Source organism: Ailuropoda melanoleuca, chromosome 6, assembly GCF_002007445.2.
Source record: "Ailuropoda melanoleuca isolate Jingjing chromosome 6, ASM200744v2, whole genome shotgun sequence".
Classification (NCBI taxonomy): domain Eukaryota; kingdom Metazoa; phylum Chordata; class Mammalia; order Carnivora; family Ursidae; genus Ailuropoda; species Ailuropoda melanoleuca.
This window is the reverse complement of record NC_048223.1, coordinates 63,976,262-63,999,470: the sequence shown is the minus strand read 5'-3', so window position 1 is coordinate 63,999,470 and position 23,209 is coordinate 63,976,262. Positions and strand designations below refer to the sequence as shown.

The 23,209-nt window shown below is 38.6% G+C and overlaps 1 protein-coding gene across 5 annotated transcripts in view; it reads right to left on the bottom strand.

Annotated features, from left to right (window-relative positions):
• Window positions 1–23,209, bottom strand: part of BICC1 (BicC family RNA binding protein 1) — a 269,545-nt gene that overhangs the window by 10,352 nt on the left and 235,984 nt on the right. For 4 of the 5 annotated variants that reach the window (XM_034662531.1, XM_034662534.1, XM_034662533.1 and 1 more), the window contains 11 exons: window positions 21,309–21,440; window positions 19,054–19,240; window positions 17,072–17,233; window positions 16,289–16,485; window positions 16,019–16,151; window positions 15,334–15,490; window positions 13,097–13,262; window positions 10,411–10,450; window positions 9,862–10,016; window positions 3,976–4,132; window positions 557–717 (listed from right to left, as the gene is read on the bottom strand). In XM_034662531.1, the coding sequence (XP_034518422.1) occupies window positions 557–717; window positions 3,976–4,132; window positions 9,862–10,016; window positions 10,411–10,450; window positions 13,097–13,262; window positions 15,334–15,490; window positions 16,019–16,151; window positions 16,289–16,485; window positions 17,072–17,233; window positions 19,054–19,240; window positions 21,309–21,440 (1,647 nt within the window). The remainder of the gene's footprint in view (window positions 1–556; window positions 718–3,975; window positions 4,133–9,861; window positions 10,017–10,410; window positions 10,451–13,096; window positions 13,263–15,333; window positions 15,491–16,018; window positions 16,152–16,288; window positions 16,486–17,071; window positions 17,234–19,053; window positions 19,241–21,308; window positions 21,441–23,209) is intronic. The other variant, XM_034662532.1, reaches the window with a different exon arrangement.

Below are 23,209 nucleotides of genomic sequence, written 5' to 3'. Positions count from 1 at the left end.
TCCATCGTAGTGATGTCTTAGAAGACATCGCATTTCTGTCTTAGTTCAGGCAAAAGCCAAACAGCAAATTAATGAATAAATTAACATATATAAAAAGCACATTCTATTCTGTGGGAACAGATTCAGTAACATGACAAAGAGGGGGCAAAAACAACCATAGATGTTCATTTCAGATGCTGTTTTTTAAGTGCCACAAATTAAGATAACAAAGATTAAAGACTGAAATTATCTTAAATACAGACTCTGCTGCTGAGGGAGCTGCCAATCAGAAGTTCCTAGGAATCAAGACACTGCTTAGGTCTTTTAGCTGAAATTGGTGAAGGTGTGTTTTTGGAAACACAATTTTCCATATTTCTGCTATCCTGTGTTTACTAGTTGCACGAAATAAATAAGAAATGAGATGACATTTCTCTCAGCAGCAAACACAAGTTATGAGACTTCAGTTTCACTTTCAGGGAAAGCACAGCCATAGGTCAGTGAGTGATTTCATTCTAGACGCCATCATACATACAACCAAAACGAAGATGCCCAGGAAAATAAACAAATGGTGACTGACCTCTTGTTGCTGGAAGACGTCTGTGTATTTGCCCAGGCCCAGTTTGCTAAAGAGCTCAGGGAGGTCAGAGCCTTTGAAAGAGCTGTTCAAGTTACAGCCATTGCTTCCTGTCAGCGAAGAAATGCAGTCCATGTAATTGCTACTGCTGAGATAGTGCTCCGCTGGAAAGCAAAGGAGAGACAGGCTTCAAGTGTCAATGCCCAGAGACAACATGGTTTAATTAAAAATTTTAATCACTCAAATATTTTTGATCTCATTGTTGGGCTGAACAGAGCAGTAGCTGCAGAAATATAGCAATTCTTCACTGAAACACTGGCTTTTCATTAATGAAATGCTAGTTACTGCTTTCAGGGAGGCTCTTGTCATTAAAAAGCTACACTTGGGAGGCAGCAACTCAGCAACAGTGCCTCCGTAGTTAATAATCATTAATCATATTCTCCCTGAGCATTCAGGAACATTTGCTCTTTATAATTGATTTGATGTGAATTAAACGAGAAATTGGAAGAAAGATCCCTGGGATAGAGTAAAGGTATGGAAAGTTACTGTAAGTCCAGGCTCCTTTTGGAAAGCAGGGTGGGCCTCTGTATGCACCCTTGTGCTTTCCTGCGGTCAAAGGAATTGTAGGATATTGCAACATGTAAATCTCATTCCTTACAAAAATATAATTGGGCAGTTAATTCACAAAACAGAGCACTTTTAAAATTAAGAGCAAATATGAAGTGTAAGAATGGTGCTGAAGTTTCTGGATTTAACTTATGACAGAAGCTAATCTGTCTCTTGAGGAAAATTCTAAGACAGCAACTCTGAACTGGCCTTGACTCTGCGGCTGATTTCGTGGGCAAAGATTTCTCCAGATTGTCTGTGGTTCTCAGACCCAATAACATGCATTGCTGGGTGGTGGACTAGTGAGCCATGCCAAGTACTTGACCAAATACTCAAACACTCTTCCAGAGATGTTTCGGCGAGCCTAGCAGAGAGGTGTAGCCATCCCTACCTCCCTGACCAACAACTGGCTCTCATCCATGTGGGAAGCTGCAGCCTGAGGAAGGGTTCCCAGACTGACGAGGGTGGATACATCGAATCTCCTTTGGCCAATGCATTCTCCAAATCTAAGAATCCTGTTCTGCACTGTATTGTGTGCCACTAATCACTTTTTCTGGCCATTTTCATCTCCCACTTGAGAGTATATATACTTTCTATATCTCAAGCAGAAAGAGTTTCCTGATCAAGTTTCTCTTTCTCTTAAAAATAGATGTTTTAGGGGCACCTGGCTGGCTCAGTTGGTGGAGCATGTGACTCTTGATCTTGGGGTCGTGAGACAATGGGGATGGAGCCTACTTAAAACTTTTTAAAAAATACATATTAAAAAAATAGATGTTTTATCCCTTGTGGGGAGAAAGTATAGAGAAAAGGACCCAGGATCAAGCCCTCAGGAGCCCTCAACACTTAAAGGTAAGGACCCAAAGTCATCAACCCAGTGAGGTGCTGGTTAGAGGCTGACACAAAGCAGAGTGTGAAGTGCACATGGGAGTAACCACCGGAGTTGACAACATGGAGGTCCCTGGCAGGTCCTATAACAGGTCACTGGCCATGACCATATAATTTACTGTCCAAACAATACATTTACTTCCGTTGAGAATAAAACAGGGAGTTACTGAGAATCACACTGGAACAACTGGTGTAAACCGGGATGTCTGAAGAAAACCCGGCCATTGGTGACTTTGAAAAGGGTGTCAAGAGAGATTATCTAAAACCATGCTGCTGAATACAGTAACCACTGGACACATGTGGCACTGAGTGCCTGAAATGCAGGCGGTGGGAATTAAAATGTTCTGTAAGATTATAAAATCTGCTCATACCAGATTTGAAGACTTAGTACAAAGAAGAATGTAAAATATCTCATAAAAATGTCTTTATATTGATTACATGTTTAAATGATAGTATTTTACATATTGTTGGGTTAAGCAAATACATTAGTAAAATGGGAGAAAAACAGATGTTTTAAAATAAAATATTCTTAGTGATATTATGGCACATAATTTCCTTTATATTTCTTTTTATCTTAACTACTTGTAGTTTCTATATTCTGTTTTAAACTCCCTCTGCTCTTAAAACATCTAACAAAAGGCAAACAACTGTGTTTCCTTAATCATTCCTTTTTATTAATGAGTTCCCTATCTTAACCCTAATCCTGAACTTCAATGCAGTTAAGTTGTACAGTCGATTTTAATTATCCACTGTTAAGCGAAAGGAAGGAGATAGAGACAGAAAGAGAGAGGCACAAACAAATTTATATTGAGCTACAGAGCAGAGATCATTTCCAGCCCTAGATCGGCCTCCAGCACCAGCCCACCTCTCAGCTCCACGCTCCTGTAGCGGTGGGGTGCTCTGCCCGTACGAGTCTCTGGCTACTACTGTCAGTGTACTTGGAATATATTTTCTTATTTCGACTTGGCTGCCACCATGACCGGCCTTGTCAAATCTGAAACTCTGGACAACATGGCCGACCTGACCGACGGTAACAACTGATGGTAGACCATGTCTACTACACTCATTCAGACCGCCTTTCTTCAAGTATTTTTCAAATACTCCACGCTGTGTGTTTCACAATTCCAAATTCATCAAAAACTTTCAAAAACAGCCATTAAGGGCCTATCTTGCAATTACTATTGTCAATTCTTGTCTGCTTACCTATTTTATTTATACAGCCCAGAAGTGTGGGTGCTGTTACAGACAAAACCACTGGACTCGTTCCGAGTCTCAACCACATTTGTTCAAAGCAAGAGCCTCTGTGCTTTAAACTCTTTTTTTCTATTATGCCAATTCGGCTGTATCTTGCCAGTTTAAAAAATCAGATCTTGTTCTCACCTTTAGTAGCTATCCACTGGGCAGACTTAACTTCTACTTTCCAAGATGCTAATGTGATCACATTCGGCTCAACTCCGTTACATCCCTGTCTTTTCCTCATCATCTGGATGTTTGTGTGAGCGTGACTCATCCATACATTCATTCAGCAAATGTTTACTGAGTGCCTAGTAAGTGTCAGAATTCTTAGACATTTGGGAAGAAATAACAAAGAAGGCACAGCCTAACAGGATGCTTGACACACGGGCACTAGTAAGTGCTTGCTGAGTGAATAAATGTGTTTCCTAGCTTGTGACGCTCAAATGCTCCACAAGTATAAAAGCGTAAGTATAACAAGCGCTAAGTGAAAGCACAGACAGGAGGTTCTGAAGCAGAGAACTATGCCATCTACTTCACCTGGAAAAATAGGGAAGGCTTCACAGAGGAGGTGGAATAAGATTATGCCAAATACTTGAAGGCAGGGGGTCCAGTTTATATTTGAGCATCACCCTAAATCAAATAGACAAATTCCAGGCTGATAACAACTAAAAGTATGATGAAAAGTCAAAGCTCACTTGATTTGTTTTGTTTACGTTTGGGGCTGCCAACAGAAGCTGCAAATTCACTAGGACTCGGGGGTCCTATTCCATTTCGGTCCCTCCAGTTATCAGATTCACTTCCACTTCCCAAGTGTTCACGACTGTTGGACCTTGAGAGGGACATTGATGAGCCCTGTAAACAATCAAAGCCAGATGAGGACAGATTTAATAAGGTAGGTTTCCTGAGATTTGAGGAGAAAAGAATCCACATTAGACCACCACCGATTACTTCTATTGTTAACCACTGCAGTTTCCCACACATGCTGATTCTCAGGAGCAGTATGTGGTACCTGTCTATATGGCCTCTGTCCTCCAGCCACCAAGGACACCTGGTAATATACACAGTGAACTCTTTCCCCTTCATTATCAGAATGCACAACAGAATTCTGAGAGCCCCCAGTATAAAGACCTGCTCCGATAAGGTTTGGAGCAGTGGATACGGAGAGTCTTCCCTATTTTGGGGGACCACAAAACAAATCTTCCAGCCGGTATAGCAGAGATTCTCTGCCTTGGATCACCTACGGAGGACAAACGGGAAGACGTGTGGCTAGACCCAATGCTTTGACAAGAATAGAGCTCCCAGTCTAAGTGAGTCAGAGTGGAAAGAGGGCTGCCATCTCTTCCGTGGTACCCTCATCCAAACAATGATAGGGTCTTTCCAATAAATTACAAATACCTGGAAAAATTTACCTTTTCTAATTCCCCCTAATAAAAATAAAAATTTAAAAGATCTCAATTTTTGCACTGAATTTGCATTTATTCATTTATTTAATCACTGGCACTTTATTTTGTACTGTATCTACAGTATTCAAGTCAAGGTGCTCTGATTTTCAAAGTAGTATGTTTGTTGGGGAATTCTAAGAGCATCTTTCACTATTCAATAAACTCATTTAATTCAATCTCGCAGCAGCATAACCACGCCTTCCCTTTTTAATACTTTTTTCTTCAAAGCATCATGAAAGCACACTCTCCATGTATTCAGCCTACTCCCCGTAGCTTTGTAGGATCTTCCTCCCCTTTTCCACTCCAAATGCACATTACCCTGGGCTTGGCCCTAACATTCCTTCTCGTCTCTCTCTACACTTTCTCATTAAGTAATCTCAACCTCTTTCAGAGCTTAATGACAACCATGACTTCCAACTTTTTACCTCCAGAGTTGACTTCCCTGTTGATACTAATAATCATGGAATTGCCAACCTGACACTCCATTTTACTGTCCTGTAGGCATTTTAAACTTAGAGTGCTTGAAATTGAATTGTTGATTACCCATCCCCACCAGCTACACCCACACACACTCCTCCCCCAGAATTCCTACATCTCACCCAGTTGCTTGAGCAGAACTTCTTAGTTGTGCTTGTCCCTCCTTCCCCCACATCAAATCCATCAACAAATTCTACTGATGTCATTTGTAAACATACCCCAAATCTACCCACTTCTCTCCATCTCCACAACTGTCACCTATAGCCTCCTTATGAACATTTTATTCTACTCTTGCCACCCAACCCAATATCCATTTTCCATAAAGCAACTAGGTTGATTTTTTAAAAGCAAATTAGAACAATTGATACTTTCTGTATAAAGTCTTATAATGCTTTTCCAGTACTTTGCCAGGGGCTGAGGTGCTCCCTAACTGACCCTCTGCTTCTCTACCTTTCAGTCTTCAACACTCCACCCTCTTACCCAACTTCCGCTCCATGAACTTACCAGCTGGTTCTGACTTCAGGATGATCGAGGCCTATTACTGTTTCTCTCGATCCTCACAAGGCTGGCCCTTTCTTGTCATCTAGGTCTTAGCTTAAGTGTCATCTGCTCATAAAGGCCTGCTATGACAACCTAATCTAAAGCAGTCTCTGCTTCATATTTATCAGGGACTTTTATTACCTAATGACTCCTTGTGTTTATTGGTTTTGAATCTCTGTACCCACCAAAAAGAAACTTCTCTCCATGAAATCGAGAACCTGTATTCAAGGATTGTATCCCTAAAATTGTGTCCAGAATACAAAAGGTGCTTAATAAATATTTGTGGAATTATTGAATCTATAGATACCTTTTCCTGTATCTATGGGATGCCCTTTGCTGACTTTTGGGAAGGGGCAGAAGGAAGGAAGGCTCCTGAGACCAAAGAAATGGTGTTTTCAGTTAAAACCATCTTTAACATTATACTTCAACCAAGATAAATCCAGTGTAGAGGGAAATAAGAACCTGCTCAAAACTGGCACTTACCAGAAATGTCAGTAAGATCATTACTGTAGTATTTATACATATATTTAAAATTCTGCATCCAAACTCTTTTGAGTATAAAAATACATTCATCTAAGATCTAAGCAGACTTAATGCACACAGCTATATCAGACCTGGCCAAACATGGTGATTTCTAAAAAACATTAAGTAAAACATTATCTTGTGATATCTACTAGTTCACTATCTACTCACTAATTTAAAGTACCACAAAGTGCAGCTCATCTCCATTCTTGGATTTGTAAGACTTAAAATAATCAGATGGCCTCATTACTCTTAGTGGTGGGGAAATTAAAACCCATCTTTGATTCCCAATGCATGTTTTTATTTGCTTCAGAGAATATGCGGTGGAGATGGGTGGCAAACAGAAACGGAAAATCCCAGACCTTTTGTAGTTCTGTTGATGTGACGGAGATATTGCAGGTCAAAGCAGCCTTTTGTTCAACCTTTTGTGTCTCACTGTTTGATCAAGTGGATAGGGTCATATTTTTGAGTCTCGGAGAAAACAAAAAATGCCTCGAGCTGCCTGCTTCTTATCTGAAGGAGCTCTTTGGAACAGGCTCAAAGCTGCCCTAAAACTGGAAACTGCTCAAGACTAGCTTCTCAGAAATCCGAATAAGAAGCTCAAAGCATCAACTTCTTGCCTCAAGCAAGCTTCCTAGAGCAGGAAATTCTGTGTGCCTTGATCCCTGGCGCACTGAATGAGCAGCCCACGCCCATCAGAACCTATTGGCTAAACATGCTGCTTCTCATAGATTGGCATTCTACTTGTCCATTTCGTTTTGTTTTGCTTTGTTTGGAAAAGAATAAGGAAAAATGAGTGTTTCTTGCCACCTTCTCATTTCAAAATATTAGTGCTATAAGCAGAGATGTGGTTCATCCTTTAATAAAAATTTTTAAGTTCTCTCTACTTTTCCCCAGGTCCTTCTCCATCCCACCTTGTCCCCATGTCCTAACCCAAAGAAGCAATCTTCACTGCTCAGTGTTTAAGCCCTCTGAGCTCTAGCAGAATTAAGGGAAAGGCACGCATGTGCAGACGGCAACTGCTGCATGTTAGATCTTGCTATTGTAAGGGACCCTTCCATCCCCTTTCAATGGATTTGGGATGCATGAAGAAAAGTTCAAGTCCTATACAACAAGGAAAATCTAGAACACCATTACCAAGGAAAGCTTGATTATAGCTTTTCATCAGCACTGTTGAAGAGGCTGTAAATAAAAACAGGTTACATGGTGAAAGCACATGCCCTGATCTGGTAGCTCACACCCTCTCCCCCACCTTCCAGTCTGAACAGGTTGCTAGACATTAGCCAGGAAGGGGGAACAGGCTAGCCCAAGATAGCCAAAGCAAGAAAAGCCACAGGCGGGAGTTCAGCCACCGAGTTGGGACTCTGCACATCCCTGGCTCCAGAAAGTAGTCTATCCATCCTTGGACAGGGGCTGGAGCAGAAGAGTCTTTTAGGTTCTGAAATAATTTCTGCACCATCCTCCTACTGTTATACCCCTTTAGAGCAGTGTTTCTAGAAGGGTGTCTGCATCAGAATCACACTAGGCTTTTACTGAAAATGTAGATTCTTGATTCTTGCTCCTTATCTGATGTATGAGATCCTGGAGGAAGGATGTGCATTTCTGCCAAGCTCTCCAAAGTGAATCTTCTCTATGTTAAGCTATGGCAACATGGTTCTAGATCATTGACTTACCACCTTTACTATGTACCCTCTTGGATTAGACCATTAATAAGAGAAGTATAAAGAAATTTCAAAAAATAAACTCAAGTCCTTTCGGTGACATCTACTGCCATGACCTCAACTAAGACACTTAGCTGAGCAGGGCCTCTCTTTCCTCACTGGGAGCTTGCAGCTTTGAATAAGCTTGTGGATGAAAATGCACCATATAAATCACAAAGAAATAAGTTATGTGATTTACGATAATTGTTCCTTGCACAGTCTGTGTTCATATACTACTCTGAGGTATTCCTTTGGATATAAAAAAGCAAATCTAGTTTGAATGTGCAATAATACTTCCAGCAATAAGCTTTCATATACATAATCTCAACTTTCAGCCAGGGCTTGGTGTTCTTCAGGGTACAGTTCTCCAGCCGGAAGACTAGCAGCTGCTCAGTATTACGAGAACTTACCACACACCATGCTACATACTGGATGCTTTCTTCCAGGTCATCATCAAAACAACTCAAATTAGAAAATAGGTTCAGAGGGGAGAAGTCACTCCTCGGAGCTGTCCATGTATCAGTGGTGGCTGTCAGACCCCACAGCCCCGTCCCTTGACCACTACACTGTCAGAATGATCATCATTTCAACCGGTCACACTGCTGGTCTTTGAGAACACAACTGAGTTAGCATTTCTAGAGTAAAATTTTTCATCTCTGAAACTACAGAAACACGATCAACCACCTACCACTCCATTCTGCAAAGGCGAGGGGAAGTGAAACTGATGACCACAGGTGCACTGACTAAAAGTCTACCGAAGAAGGAGCACAGCAGTTTTAAGGTCTCTGCCAACAAAAGGAAAGCTTACTATTCTCTCAGAGCTATAATGGCAGAAAGAGGAGTGTGCCTCCTAGAGCCTCAAAACTTTTCATAATGGTTCCTACATTCTAGCTGCTGACAGTGACTTCAGTCTTTAAATACAGGCTGCCGTCTGACAATGAAATTCACAAGAGACTATTCTTCTTAGTATTTTCTTTTATGCTTAAAAACAATGGGAAAAATTGCATGTTTGCTTTTGCCTTTCATCAACAGTCTAATTTATCACAAGGAAAATTGGTGGAGAAAAGGTCAATCTACAATTGCTAGTTATTAGACTAACAATTATGAAAGCCTTAACCAGTATTTGTTTTTCAGTCTACAGTGTTCTGGTTAAACACTGTGATTCTTGAATTCATGATTTTTACACATGTTTCGGTTTGTACACTCTCCCCAGTACTGCGTGTGCATACGTGTGCTCTATTTCACACCAACTCACAAAAGGCTTATAGTCAAAATCTGATACTGTCAGACTGAAAAGGCCTTGCTTAGCAAGTCACATGCAGCCTGGCTGAGAAGTATGGAATGCTGGATCCTTTCCCCATGCGGCAAGGATGCCAGCTTCCCAGTCTCACCCTGAGCAGTGCAGCCAACATCTGGGAAACATAAAATTTTGGAGCTCTTGTTTATACTTCCTGCTGTGTTCCTGGCACATCTGAACATGCTAAATTTTTAACTCCTATCTGAAAACTTGTTTTTGTTGAGTATTTGCCTTTTCCCCCCTATGGAGGGTCTGCTAGTGAGTGACACCCTTAAATAAAGGGAGTCTCTATACATTTTTGTGGAACATTACATTTGTCCTTTGCTTAATCTCAGCCCTGCTCTATCATTTGTGACACTCTTCCTGTAACAAAAACACATGTATCCAAATTTACATCTCTTTAACAGCTGACTGACAACTTTGAGAGAAGGTAATAAAGACCATAATATATTAGATTGTATCAATTTGACAGCAATATGTCTACAGGAATAGAAATTAGAACAAATCACCATTAACAACTTTTCCTTATGTAAACAAAGAATGGTACCTCTTGTTTGCTGAGAGAACAGACAGGAAGAATGGGTAAGGCATGACTCTACGAACCTCAAAAGTGGTTGTCATTGTGGGCTTATAGGACACATGGTTGGCCCTTCTCAGCTCCTTTATAGTTTCAGCTGGCATGGATTTAGAAAAGCCCAGGCCACTCCAGGTATTTGTGGGTGTTCTGACTTCCGTCACCACTGGTTTCTTTAACATGGCTTTGGGAAACAGCATATAAAACAAATGTTTGGTATTTTTAATGTTTTTTCTTAAATAAAATATTGATGAATGTAGTTTCTTTGATATATGTAAAGAAATTATCACTGAATATTATTTCTTAACACGAAGTGTCTTAAAATATCTTCATAAAATACCTTATACAAAGTAACAATAAACTGAAAAATGCTACATTATTTCTTAGTTGATCTAATGCTAATCTATTCAACAAAATACATTCATCCTCAACAAAATTTGTGCAACTTGAACCTAAACATTCTAGGTTTCTTTTTGTGAAGGTCCAATTTCTCAATTCAACATGAATACTAAGAAAATTTTTATGGGTCTCCTAGGGGAAAAAAAAATCAAGGTATAGATCATTAACATAGCACATACCTTTGGTTGCTAATAACTTCTTTTGTTCATAGTCAAATGCCTGAAAATAAAAGAGAGAAAATATCTTTATTGCCAGTCTATCCAAATGTCCTGCCAATACCCCATAATTAGAGAACAAAGGTTTTGACTACAGTCCATGAATCTGCGTAGGACACATGTTAAGCTTTGCACCATAATGTGACAGTAATGTAGTACAAGTCTGATAAATTTAAACATGTTTTCAAACTAATTAATTAGAATAAATTAACTACTTCTAACATAAAAGTAACAAGAATTAGAAATTTTCCTTCAAAAGGGGGAAAAAGTCCTATTTACTGTGAGTATTTAACACACCAGGACCAATAGATGCTAAAGTATAGTGAATGACCTCATGATAGTTAGGCTAAGTTTCAAAATAATGCATTACTAAAAGTTTTCTGGTCATCTACTGGCCTCTTTGTTTCTCTACATCCCCTCCTCACTGAAGTAAAGCGTGGCCTGAAATGGGATGATGCTCAGACAACTTAAATTATTTAACCTAATTGGCATAGTCTTTGCTTTTGAAGTGAGATAAATGACAAATATCTAGCTTTGATTTGTAATGACATTAAGCAATACAATAAAATTAAACCTAGCTACCTCTTCTTGTACTGGACTAGGACATCACCATTCATTCTTTCCGTGACTTCAGTCAGAGTCAGGTCTACTGAGGGTCCAGGTAGGTCATTTTGAAGAAAGCAGTCCAGACATAGCTACATCTCAAATGCAAACCCAGTGTTCTCAACTCTCCAATTTAGAGACCACCTATGCCTTGATTTAAGAATGTCTCAAAGGCCTACGAGGAGGACCAAGAACCAATTGGTGAGAGCTCTTCTGACCCTTCTTCTAGGAGGACTATACCATCGTATATAGCGTGCCCATATAATTTATGGTCTGAAATACATTTCTCTGAAAGAGAAATGTGCTACAAATAAAAATTAGGCCAGAATTACAAAAGTAAATGGGCTGACCCAGACAAACTAGGATGTGTGATTAACTCTAAGAACATGAAAGTAAATCAGGAGAGCTAGATTTTTAGATAACAGTTTGATAATGTTTTTGAAATCCTAGGTCTAAAATGGCATTGGGAATTAAAATCAACTTTTAATGATTAGATCTTAAGTTCACTTGTTCAATAAATATTTATTGAGTGTCTTCTGCTTAAAGAGATTATGCTGGTTTTTGTAGAGGAATACAACAATGAATCGACAATGGTCTAGAGCCTTAAAACACATAGAATCTTAGCAGGGATGGGAAAAAAACAAAACAAAACAAAACAAACCTACAAAATAAATTAGGAAGTGAGATAAGAGTGAAGAGAGAGCCAGAGATACAACATTCCAAGAAGTGTCAGGAGACACAGATCATTTTTAGCTGCAGGAATCAAAGAAGTCTTCAGTCTTTCTCTGTCAATGCTTGGTGACTATTATCATTGAGTTCTGAGTGAGTTTAAAAGTTAGCTCTTCATTAATGGCATAAATACATCTATTTAAGTTGAAACTCTATTACCAAGGACATTCTCATCCATCCTAAAAGAAAGGAATGTGAAAATGGTTCACTGGGTATAAACCTGATGGAAAAGAAGAGAACCACAAGATGGACAAAAATCAAAAGGGATCATACAGGGGATTGGGTACTTATTAGAAAATTTTAATTTATATTAACTGAAAATAAATCCACCAGAGAAAATGTAACAAATGTCTTTTTTTTTTAACTTTGACACTTTATAAAGGTCATAGGTTTCGTAAAAACATTCATCTAGTAACTCATAAAAATGTTCAAATGTGAAGGTTTAAAAAAGCAGACAAGTAGGATTGAACTGTAGTTTTCACTAAAATTATGGAAGTATAATTTAATTACATGAATTACTTTCTTTGACATAGCTATGACAGCTTGTTTTTAGGATTCTGTGAAAAGCTTTTCCCTTTTTTGGGGAGGTGGGGGGCTGGGGATAATAAATCTTTTCCTATGAAGTAGGAAAGTCTACCCAGTAATTCTGATGCTGAAATCAAATGTTTATAAGTCTCTAAAAGCACAAAGTACGAAATCCTTCTCTCTCATATTGGTGGTTTATATGGCAATCAAATTTCTGAATTTTATGATCAATAGTCTATTTTGAGTAATTAGCCTAATACTTTAAAAATGGATACAGAGAAGATCCCTGCTGAGGAAATTGTTTAAAATAATCATTAAAATCTCTTGACTAACATAGTCATCAATGATATTTAGCATCTACTTTCAAAAACCTAAAGCTTCACATTCGTTATTTTTAGAACGATCTAAAGGACACCAAATTTATCATCTCCATTAAATAGAAAGATATTATATTTATCCAAGACTATGTTAATACTTAAAAATAACAGCATTCACATTTCTCTAAACTTTAACAGAGAAATAATATCACATTTGCATAAGACATAGTGACACAGACCATTTTATGTCAATTTTAATATGATACAAAGAATTCTTCTCACTCAAGCTTTTCATTTTTAATGTTTATGGCAAAACCAATTCCTAAGTACTACATATATATTTAAATTTAATTTTGACAAGAGTGCCAATGGAAAACCCAATTTCTGCTCTACTGCTAAACATTTGCTGAATTCCCCATTCCCTAACCCTACCCACCACCCTACATTTGGATGACTCTCCCATTTCTCCTCATTACCTGCATGTTGACGTATGATGGCCGCGGGGCCAGGCGAGCCCTTTCGGAGTTTTGCTGGGCAGCTGCAGCCCTCTCTGCAGCACGCTCACTTCCGGGAGCCTTCTTGTCCGCCAAAGGGCTTTCTGCAGCACTCAGATCAGGGTCGGAGAGCAACCTGTCAGTGCTGCTGTGAAACAGTTTGGAATTTAACACTCCGTGTTTATATGCAAATGTACTGACCATTTCCTATGTGCGCATTTACTCTATGTTTACTGCTGTCAACTATTTACATGCATTATTTCATTTCATCTTCACAACACTGCTCTGAGGTAGGTAGTAGTATTATTCCCATTTTACAGATAACAGATGTACCTTACCCAAGGTCATACCTCTAGAAACAGTAGAGCTGGGATTTTAACCCAAGCATATGACTCTAGAGCTGGAGTTGAAACTATTTCATGATACATTTTCACAAACATATGTAGCATGTATGGCGTATGTCTGTGGTATATATGGAATAGACACACAGAAAAGATTTCTAATTTGCATACATCAAAGGGATAGCAATGACTCATGCATACGCAGTCTAAGCAGAAACAAGTCAATCTGAAAACATGCAGATGATCCAATTCCTGTGTGTAAAAGGCATTTGGTATTGCTAACAAATCTACTATGACACAGGCATCAGATAAATAGATATTTCCCAACACCTGTTCAGGGTGCATGGATGAACATAAAATGCCCCTTAAAATAGGAAAAATCATCTGAATTGCAAGATTGGCGATGCACCTCAAGTTCAAATCCAATTGCATGTTAAGCTCAAGTAAAAGAGAAATAAGAAACAGTATTAGTCATACAGCTCATCTGATTTGTTCATTCGTTCTTTTGTTATTCACTGTTCCATTGTGCCAGGGGAATTCAGGGGAATTCAGAACAGGCTATTGGAATATAAGAGGCAGAGCAATGAACTTTGTTTGCTTGACAGAAGTTCCCAGTGGCTTCACACAGGACATCAGAACTGGAATGTAAAGGGCCTAGGCAGGTTCTGCAGCATGAAGGCCAGGAGAACAGCGTAAGCAAAGCAAAGGAAGCAAGTGATATGGATGAGATTGGTGTATTTAAAGCCAGAGCGTTAACAAGATCAGACTTTCTGAGTTCAAAAAAATTGTTGGAACAAAATAAAGGAGTGACTGAGCTGCTGAAAGGGTGAGGCAGAGAGACCATTCTGGAGGCTGCAGCTTAATTTAGATGAGAGGGAAGTTCAGAACCTACTTAATGATGAAAGGAACAGGCATACCCTTCAAATGCGTCAACACAGGGAAGAAAGCAAATTGACTTCTCTAACCTATGCTGAATAATGTTCACTGTGACTACTAGTACCACGCAAGGAAAAACACATATAAAGTGGATTTGGACAAAATGGGAAAGAGTAATTAACTGATCAAAAGAGTTTATAAAAGCAAACCAGATTTTGGTAAGAAACACAGGAAATGAAAATATAAAGGCTATATTTGTCTTAAGATACTCTCCTCTGTAAGGATATATAAGAAAACTAATAAGACAGTAGAGGAAATTGGGTGGACCGAGATGGATGGGAGCAAACTCTTCCAACATAGAAGCATTCCACTGTATTGCTTTTTTTTTTTTTTTAAGTGTGAATAGATTGTCTATTTGAAAAAATAAAGTATATAGAAAAAGAAAATAGAGCAAGGATAACACATTTGTAACTGTGCTATTATGGTAAGGGAGAGTTACAGTTACTACAATATATGTATTTATACTAACTGTGGTTTATAATAAATAAAATCAATAAACTGTCAAGTATTTATTACCAAAGTTAGCAATTAACTACCTTGGAAAAGGAAGCCATAGTTTAAGTTAGAAATTCAAAGCAAAACGAAGGAGAATTCACAGCAGGAAAATTTCTAACAGAAAAATCAGAGAGTAAATATTGATTGCCCTGCTGAAGAGCAGGGAGGACGCTAAAGTTTCAGAGCACAGATGGTTTAGAGAACCCAGATACAAACCCAACCACTATAAAGAAGATATAAGAGTGAAAATTACCAGATGTTATTCCTTAATAGAATTTTTAAAAGGAAAAAGAAAAGATAATTATAAACAAAAATAAAAAAAAAATTCTTGGAGAAGATCAAGCTCACTTGAACCAAAGAACACCAACTACTGAGTTTAAAACAAATCCAGCCTGTTAGACATTTTCTTTCAAAGGATCAAGGACTTTTAAAGATTAAAATACATACTGTAAGTGTGAGTTTTTTGTGCCCTGCAACAGTTCTACTGTCTGCCTCTTGGCACAGGAAACTTTGGAGGGACCCATCATCTGTTTCAAGTCACCAGCATTCCCAGAATGGGAAGGACTTCGAGGCATGCCTACTTCAACAAAAGCATCGTTACAACCTGCAGAAGGGATAAAGTGAAAATCCAAATGTCACCTTATCATCAACAACCACCTGCGATGGAAACAAATCAGAACCCAACTCAAGGGGGACCCAGGAGTAACAGCTTTCAGCTGCAAAGAAGACACTTTAAATTCAGGCTGTCTCAAATTTCATTCAAGATGAAATCCAAAGAGAAGACCCTCACGTTTTTAAAAGATTATTAGGGGTGAATGGGTTTTAAAAAAAGAAATACTCTACTTGGAAAAAAATTATACGTATACATTTAGTAAATTGATGCTTTCCTCTTACACAATTACATCCACTTTAGGAAGTTCCAATGTAACAGGAAGTGATTCTTTCTGTGGAAAATGTTTTTGAGTTTATCTCTCCCTGTGTTCTTTGGAATTTCATTCAAGATGTCTTTCTGCATACTTGAGGCAGGATGAGTCATAACTGGTTAGCAAAACCAACTTGAAATCACTGCAAAGACTTTACAACCCCCTTTATCCAATTAACAGACCAGGCTGAAATTCAGAAGGAAAGTTACCTTCCACAGGGTTTGATTTGGGAGATGCTTGCTCAGGTCCAGTTGTCTGTCTAGATGGATCGCTGTGATTCCCACTCAGAACTTTTTCTCCAAGTGATGAAGTGGATATTGCACCATATTTTATATTTGGAGACTAAAATGATGACAGAAAATAACAGACAGATATGGTCACAATTCTAAAATTCATTTTAGGTGAAAGTTTAAACGTATTACCAGTGGCTTATCTCTTACAAACAGCATAGAACACACTACTCTAGCAAAGGACATTACCTGTGCATGTCCATTTAAAGAAGCAGAGATTTTTTTGCCTTCTGTCTGCATACTGTTGATATGGACGTCAACAGGAGTCAAGCCAGGAGGGGGAGATGGAGCTGTGTGCCCGTAGGTGGGTACACCAGACAACAAAATATTAGTTAACGTGGCTTGGGCAGTAGATGGGATCATAAGGTGTGGTATAGCAGAAAAGCCTACAATGACATTTCATGAAGACAGATATTAGGAAACAAGTCAGATTTAACAAATATTACTTTATTATTTTCAGTAAAAACAAAAAACTTCATTTTTATTGCTACAAATTCAGGAGAGAATTCAATTTTGATACCTCTCTGTAAATAAGTTTAACATTACTATAAAAACACAAAACAATGTTAAAATGGAAGAAGACTTTAGAGAATAATTAATCTGAGCTCACTGCACTGATGAGGAAACTAGTTAGATTTAGCACGTCCATGTGACTCCCAAGTACACGTGTCCAGCTGGAACCCACGTTCCCTAAGGACCAGGTCGGTGAGCATGTGTCTTTGCCACTACTTCCTGCTCATCATACTTCTTTTCTCCTGATCTGTTTGTCACGTCTGAAGATTATATTCTACTTTCATGAAAAACTCCCTCCTTTATCATGCTTCATTTTAACTAATTTACATGCTGGGGAGTTTCTGTTTAGCTGCAGTATGCTTTGAACCATGATTTTTCCTTAAGGAAACAGAGCCACCAGCAAATTTTATTTAAATACCTAAAACCATGTGCCTTTGATTGTACTTAGATGATACTCACCTGTGGCACTTGAAGTGTTAGCAAGTGGGGGTGCCCATAACGTGGGGCTGGGGGTGCCAGAACTTGGACTTTGCAAAGGACTGACTGAGCTATTGAGAGCATTCAAGAGTGAGTTTGGAGTTGTTGAAGTGTTTAGAGATAAGGTGGTAGGCCCCAAAAGACCTGCAATAAATGAAAGCCAAGTCAATATACATAAATTCAAGATTTAAAAATACAGATCGCACCAATATTTCCATTTGGAATGCACGCTGATACTGTCTGATATTTTCCAAATATAATATGAGTGACAGATTACCCTCTTTCGAATATTCACAGGAGATATTGCATGATACAACTCTAACACAGAACCCAGACTGTCTACAAAGAGATGCTGATCAGAACTGGAAGTTAGTGTATGTAAACCAGGGACACAGTCAGGGTCACTGAGCAACGCCAGCTGCTTTGCGTTCCTCTCCATTAGCCAGGATGAACAGAATTCTGCTCAAGTGGAAACTCATTTTTATTTCTCTGTATAACTCACTTGTTTTCTGTTTCCAAACAAACTCTTTTCAAACCACTTATAATTCGCAGAGAATAGGGGAATGTTCTCCTGCAGTAGAATGACTACATTCGGCCCATTTATGGAGATGCTGAGCTACTTGGAACAGTTTGCATTTGTTATGTCAAAACACACGACCTCCCTGTGGTCCATGGTCCATCTCAATGACTGTGAAATTTTCTCAGAAAATTTTGTTTGTTTTTTGCTTGTTTTAAGGATTTATCGTTTAAGTAATGAAACTTCTCTTCAGGCATTTAAATATATCCTAAAGTGAAATATGAAGTTGTATATAACTTTTCAGGAATCTTTAAAGTAGTAAGTATTACAGGATAGGAATAGACACGAAAACACTTTAAAAACTGAGTAACCAAATCTTTGCTCTGGTGCAGGAAGAACTTGGTTGCTAAATTACCTCGCTGGTACTTCCTGACTCACACGCGTGTGTTGTTAGGACTGTTCAGATCTCCAGGGGAAGGGAGGATTTGGGGAGATGAGAGGCCGAAGGGAAAAGGGTCGGTCTTTACTGTAATGGTGTCTAGCCAGGGCTACTTGGAATCTTAATCATATGATAACCATATTATGATTTTTAAAAGCAAGAAATAGCTATTAGAAAAAAATTTACAGACTGCTGAGAATATTTTTTCTGTCTCAGATCAACACTGAATGAGGCAAAATGATTTTCTAGGGTTATTACATTGACTTTTTATATTAAGGCTACTGAAAAATGTGCAAGAAAGTAGTGAAACTAGCACAATTGCAATATGGCAATGAACGCTACCTGTAAGATAGGAATCCATAAATGAGGCGGTACGTATTGCAGCTACGAAGCACCTCACCTCACTTTCTCAAAAAACTAAAGCACTGAGAGGGTGATGCTTTCATCTTCCATTCTTTCCTTAGATATAAATACAGGTCTATTGGCTCCTCTTTGTAGCTGCAGGCTAGATTTCCTTTGTGTACGGATGACGCAGTTCTGACCACTGGGAGTGGGGGTTCTGCTTGCTTTCACCTCCCCCTCTCTCTACCCCTCATACAGATTTGCAATTACTTTTTGAAAAGCAAACTGGATAATCTTTACCTCTAGGGATGGATGGCAATATTGCAAATGCAAGAGAGAACAAACACATAAATTACAGTCAGCCTGCTCACTTCACTCTCAATGGCATTCTTAATTTAGAAGAACAAACACAGCCACTGAAAATAAAACAGTCAGACCTTGATTATGTATGCCAAAATAAAAAGAATCTAGGTAACAAAAATCTATGGAGTCTAACAAGAAACCCAAAATGGACTGATGTGAGTTTTGTTGCTTTTTCACCTAATCTTAGGGACTGACAAGGGAAAAAAATAGCCTTTAAAATGTAGTCCCAAATGGTAGAAAGAAAGGGAACTGGCTAAGCGATCCCCCAGTGCCTAAGAAGCGCTATAATAATAAATTTTATACCTAGTCCAGTGAGTCCAAGGCCTGCCGAAGCTAAGATGTCCAGGCTGGGACATGCCAGGCCAGCAGGGCACGATGCTGGGGACGGGCTGGTTGCTATGGTAACCCCACTGCTTTCAAGTCCGAGGAGACATTTCCTTGCTTCATACATATTTAAGGCATTTCGCTCAACACTTTTCACAATCACAGACTATGAAAACACATAATGGGAAAGAAAAAGGTGACATGCAAGTAGTCGACAATGAATTGGGGAGGCGGGTGAGAAATGAATATGGTAATAAGGATTCCACTCAGGGAATATATTGATGCGGTTTTAAAATCAACTAAAAATTCTAACCACTTATTTCTTATGTTTACTCCTTGTGGTAAAACCATAAAGGGTTAGCTATAATTTCCTGGGTGTGTCCTGTGTTCCAGGCACTGGGATAGAAGCTGTACATAAATCTTGATGCTTGCCGGAAACCTTCTGGATGGGATTCACGTTTAGTGAGAATAAGGTGGTCTTATACCCATGGTCACAGCCTAGCTGGGCAGGGGCAGCTACAGGACTGGACCTCAGGGCCTCCGCCTCTACAGCCCATTCTCTTTGCATCCTCTCACTGTTACATTAAAGCTTTCTTGATCTCATCTTTGCAAAGCAACTCAAACTCGTCACCATATATAGACTACATAGTAACAGTCACTTACGTTTGACATTTATAGTCTACTAGTTAACTAATGGACCTTGAGGTACCACTATTCCTCACTGATGGCATATCACTGGCAAAGCCGACGGTAAAATAAATTTCCAAACAATATATTTTTTTCTCAATGGACTCATCTAGAAAATTGAAGGGTGAACTTAAGAGAAGAGCCTCCAATAGGCAATAAAGACAATTTGTTAAAGCAGTTAAAGCAGTAGGCAGCATCGGGGCCAGCTAGACAAAACTAAATGGCCCTGGGATGCTACAAGGCTCTAGAATTCTCACTTACTATCTATTTTCCCCCTGACCTGGCTCATTTCTTACTGAACTCCAGGAGTTCCTCTTGTGCCTGACACTCTTTACATGCACAAAGTCTCTTCTGTCTTTATCTTCCAGTCTTGGTATCTACAGTGACTCCAGTCAACTCAAATTAGCCAAGCATGACGCTTCAAGATACATAAAATCAATGTCCTGTTCTCTAACTTTAAACTCATTGTATCAAGTTCACTTAGACACAAACCTCTCTTTCTTTAAAGTTTTCTTTTGAGAAAGGCATGATTGTTTTTCTTAAGTTGGACACTGAACACGTTATTTACATATATAAAAATTGTCTATGATACATATTATACATATACCATGATACATATTTAAGATTTATAGAAATTAAAAAATGAAAAGCACAACTGTTTGGGGTTTTATCTACTAGAATAAAAAGTATACATAAATGTTATCATTTAGTACATGTTATTATGCAACTTGCTTCTTTTATTCCACAACATTCTTGTCTTTTGACATGTGGTACACAAGTCTCATCAGGGTGTATAACTGGACATAGAACGCCGGCGGGCAGGAGGATCTCAGCATCTTCAGCGTGACTAGAAGGTCCCAAATTGCTTCTCAAAGTGGCTATGCCAATTTACACAACATTAAGGTAGGAACATTCCTCTTCCCTCATATTCTCACTAGCACTTAATATCATCAGGTTTATCCCATTAAATTTTGACTATACATGAAAATATTGAAATTTTGCAACATCTTAGAGAAGTTCCAAGAAGGCTGAACTGGGGACATGTCATTATTTCCTTTTGATTATCATTAGTTTATTATTTTATTAAGGACAATAGACATCTATTCTTTAACTCTGCAGTGCGAGCAGAGTGGCTCACAAAGAGTATGTAAACTAAATATTTTTTAATTGCATTGGATATGTACACATACACTACACACTTAACACAATGTTTAGCCTTATCAACTCTCTGATAACTTAATAAAGCTGAAAGTTACCAGGTTGCAAATTAATAAAAACACATCTTTTCTCTCTTTCTCATATGTTTGTAAAAAATAACGGTCATTAAAAATGGACTCCAAAACCAACACATAAAGAAAATGATGATCAATAATAATTAATGTTTTTACAAACTCATGTATTTAAATAACAAAGTATAACATATAATGACATATATATTATATGGAATATTTAATTCCATGTATATGCAAATATACATGTATATGAAAACAAAACTATCTAGAATATAATATGATACATGGTTCTCTGGGTCCAGACTCTGAACCAACCTTGCTTGGTTGTTTCGGCTTTGGTTTAATACTGATGAAGACATCGAGCTGTTCCATCAACTGAGCAATGAACTGTGGATCAACTTCAATTTCTTCCTTCATATCAAACATCAACACAAGGGGAAGACAACCCTAAGAAATGTCACAGTAGAAAGTGTAGGAGGTGAAACGTTACTCATTTAAACATTTGATAATTTAATATGCCTACAAATAATGCAATATTCTACGGGCTGAAAGAGTAAACCAAAGTATTAAAGCTGAATCACATTCCTTCACAAAGCTTAGGGAATTGGTGCGGAAATAATGCTGAGGGCACAAACTATTTTTGAATGACAAAATTATATGTGTCTGAAGTTTCTGTTATTGGCCCTGAATTTTTTACCCATTTTCCACCTTGGAAAATTCCTCCATTCTCTTGACTTCTGTTTTGTTAGTGATGCCAGAAACTAGATCCTCAACCACATCAAGGGCACTAATCCTGTGCTTTTGCTCAAAGACTTACAGTACTGGTTTTTACTTCTTCTGAATGAAATCTAAACATGTATCAGCATTTCAAGATCTCCACATTTTGGCCCAGCTTTGCTTGTACAATCACAGGCATATGTGTCCACACATCGGCCCCTTCCTTCAGGCTACACCAGCCTCCTGACTATTTTTCAAACAGATTCTGTACTTTGGTCTCAACTCACCAAAAGGCTTCTTCACCAACTGAAGACCTGCCTCTCCTCTGGTGCAGCTCCAACCTTACCTCCTTCCTGGAGTAAACTGCTACTACTATTTCTTCCTTTAGCTTTCTCACTTTTTAGTTCTGCAGAGGTTACCACTATTTTTTTTTTCCTCTGATGCTTTCTTCCTGGACTTGAATCTACTAACTATAGGAATCTCATACTTACTGATTCCCAGGACACTTAGTACTAGCCCACTGATTGCTGGGTTCTGTACGTAAATGTCGGGAGAAGTAACAGTCAAAAATACTGAATTAAAATGAAATCACTGTGTGCCATTTTCCTTGTGGATAAAAGTGATTTTTGTGGGGCGCCTGGGTGGCACAGCGGTTAAGCATCTGCCTTCGGCTCAGGGCGTGATCCCAGCGTTATGGGATCGAGCCCCACATCAGGCTCCTCCACTGTGAGCCTGCTTCTTCCTCTCCCACTCCTCCTGCTTGTGTTCCCTCTCTCGCTGGCTGTCTCTATCTCTGTCAAATAAATAAATAAAATCTTAAAAAAAAAAGTGATTTTTGTATTTCAAATATAGGCTAAAGCCTTTTATTTCTTTTAAAGGTTTATTTACTTATTTGAGAGAGAGCGAAAGAGCGAGAGAGAGAGTGCACATGCATGAAGGGGGAGAGAAACTCAAGCAGACTCCATGCTAAGTGTGGAGCCCAACGTGGGGCTCAATTTCATGACCCAGAGATCATGACTTGAGATGAAATCAAGAGGAAGATGCTTAACCAACTGAGCCGCCCAGGTGCCCCTAGGTTAAAGCCTTTTAATTTATCCCACTCTTCCTCACTTCTTTTAATATTGTACAATACTATATCTCATTGCACACTTATATTTTTGGTAGGTATGATCAAAGTATGAATATTAATTCCTAACTGTACAGAATGCCTAAAAAAGTTCACTTAAAATAATACCTAAAGACAAAAAGAAAAAAGAAAATTACGAAGAGTAATCATAATAATCTTTGGACATGAATTTGCTACCTAACTAGTGATATATTAAAAGTATCCTTATAAACTAAGCTTGGCTAAAAAAAAATCATTCACAACAAAATAATTATTATAATCCTTAATGATACGGAAAGTTCTTATTTATCAGAGGAATGGAATCAACAATAAAAATTTGGATTTTCTGGGACACCTGGGTAGCTCAGTTGGTTAAGCATTGGACTCTTGATTT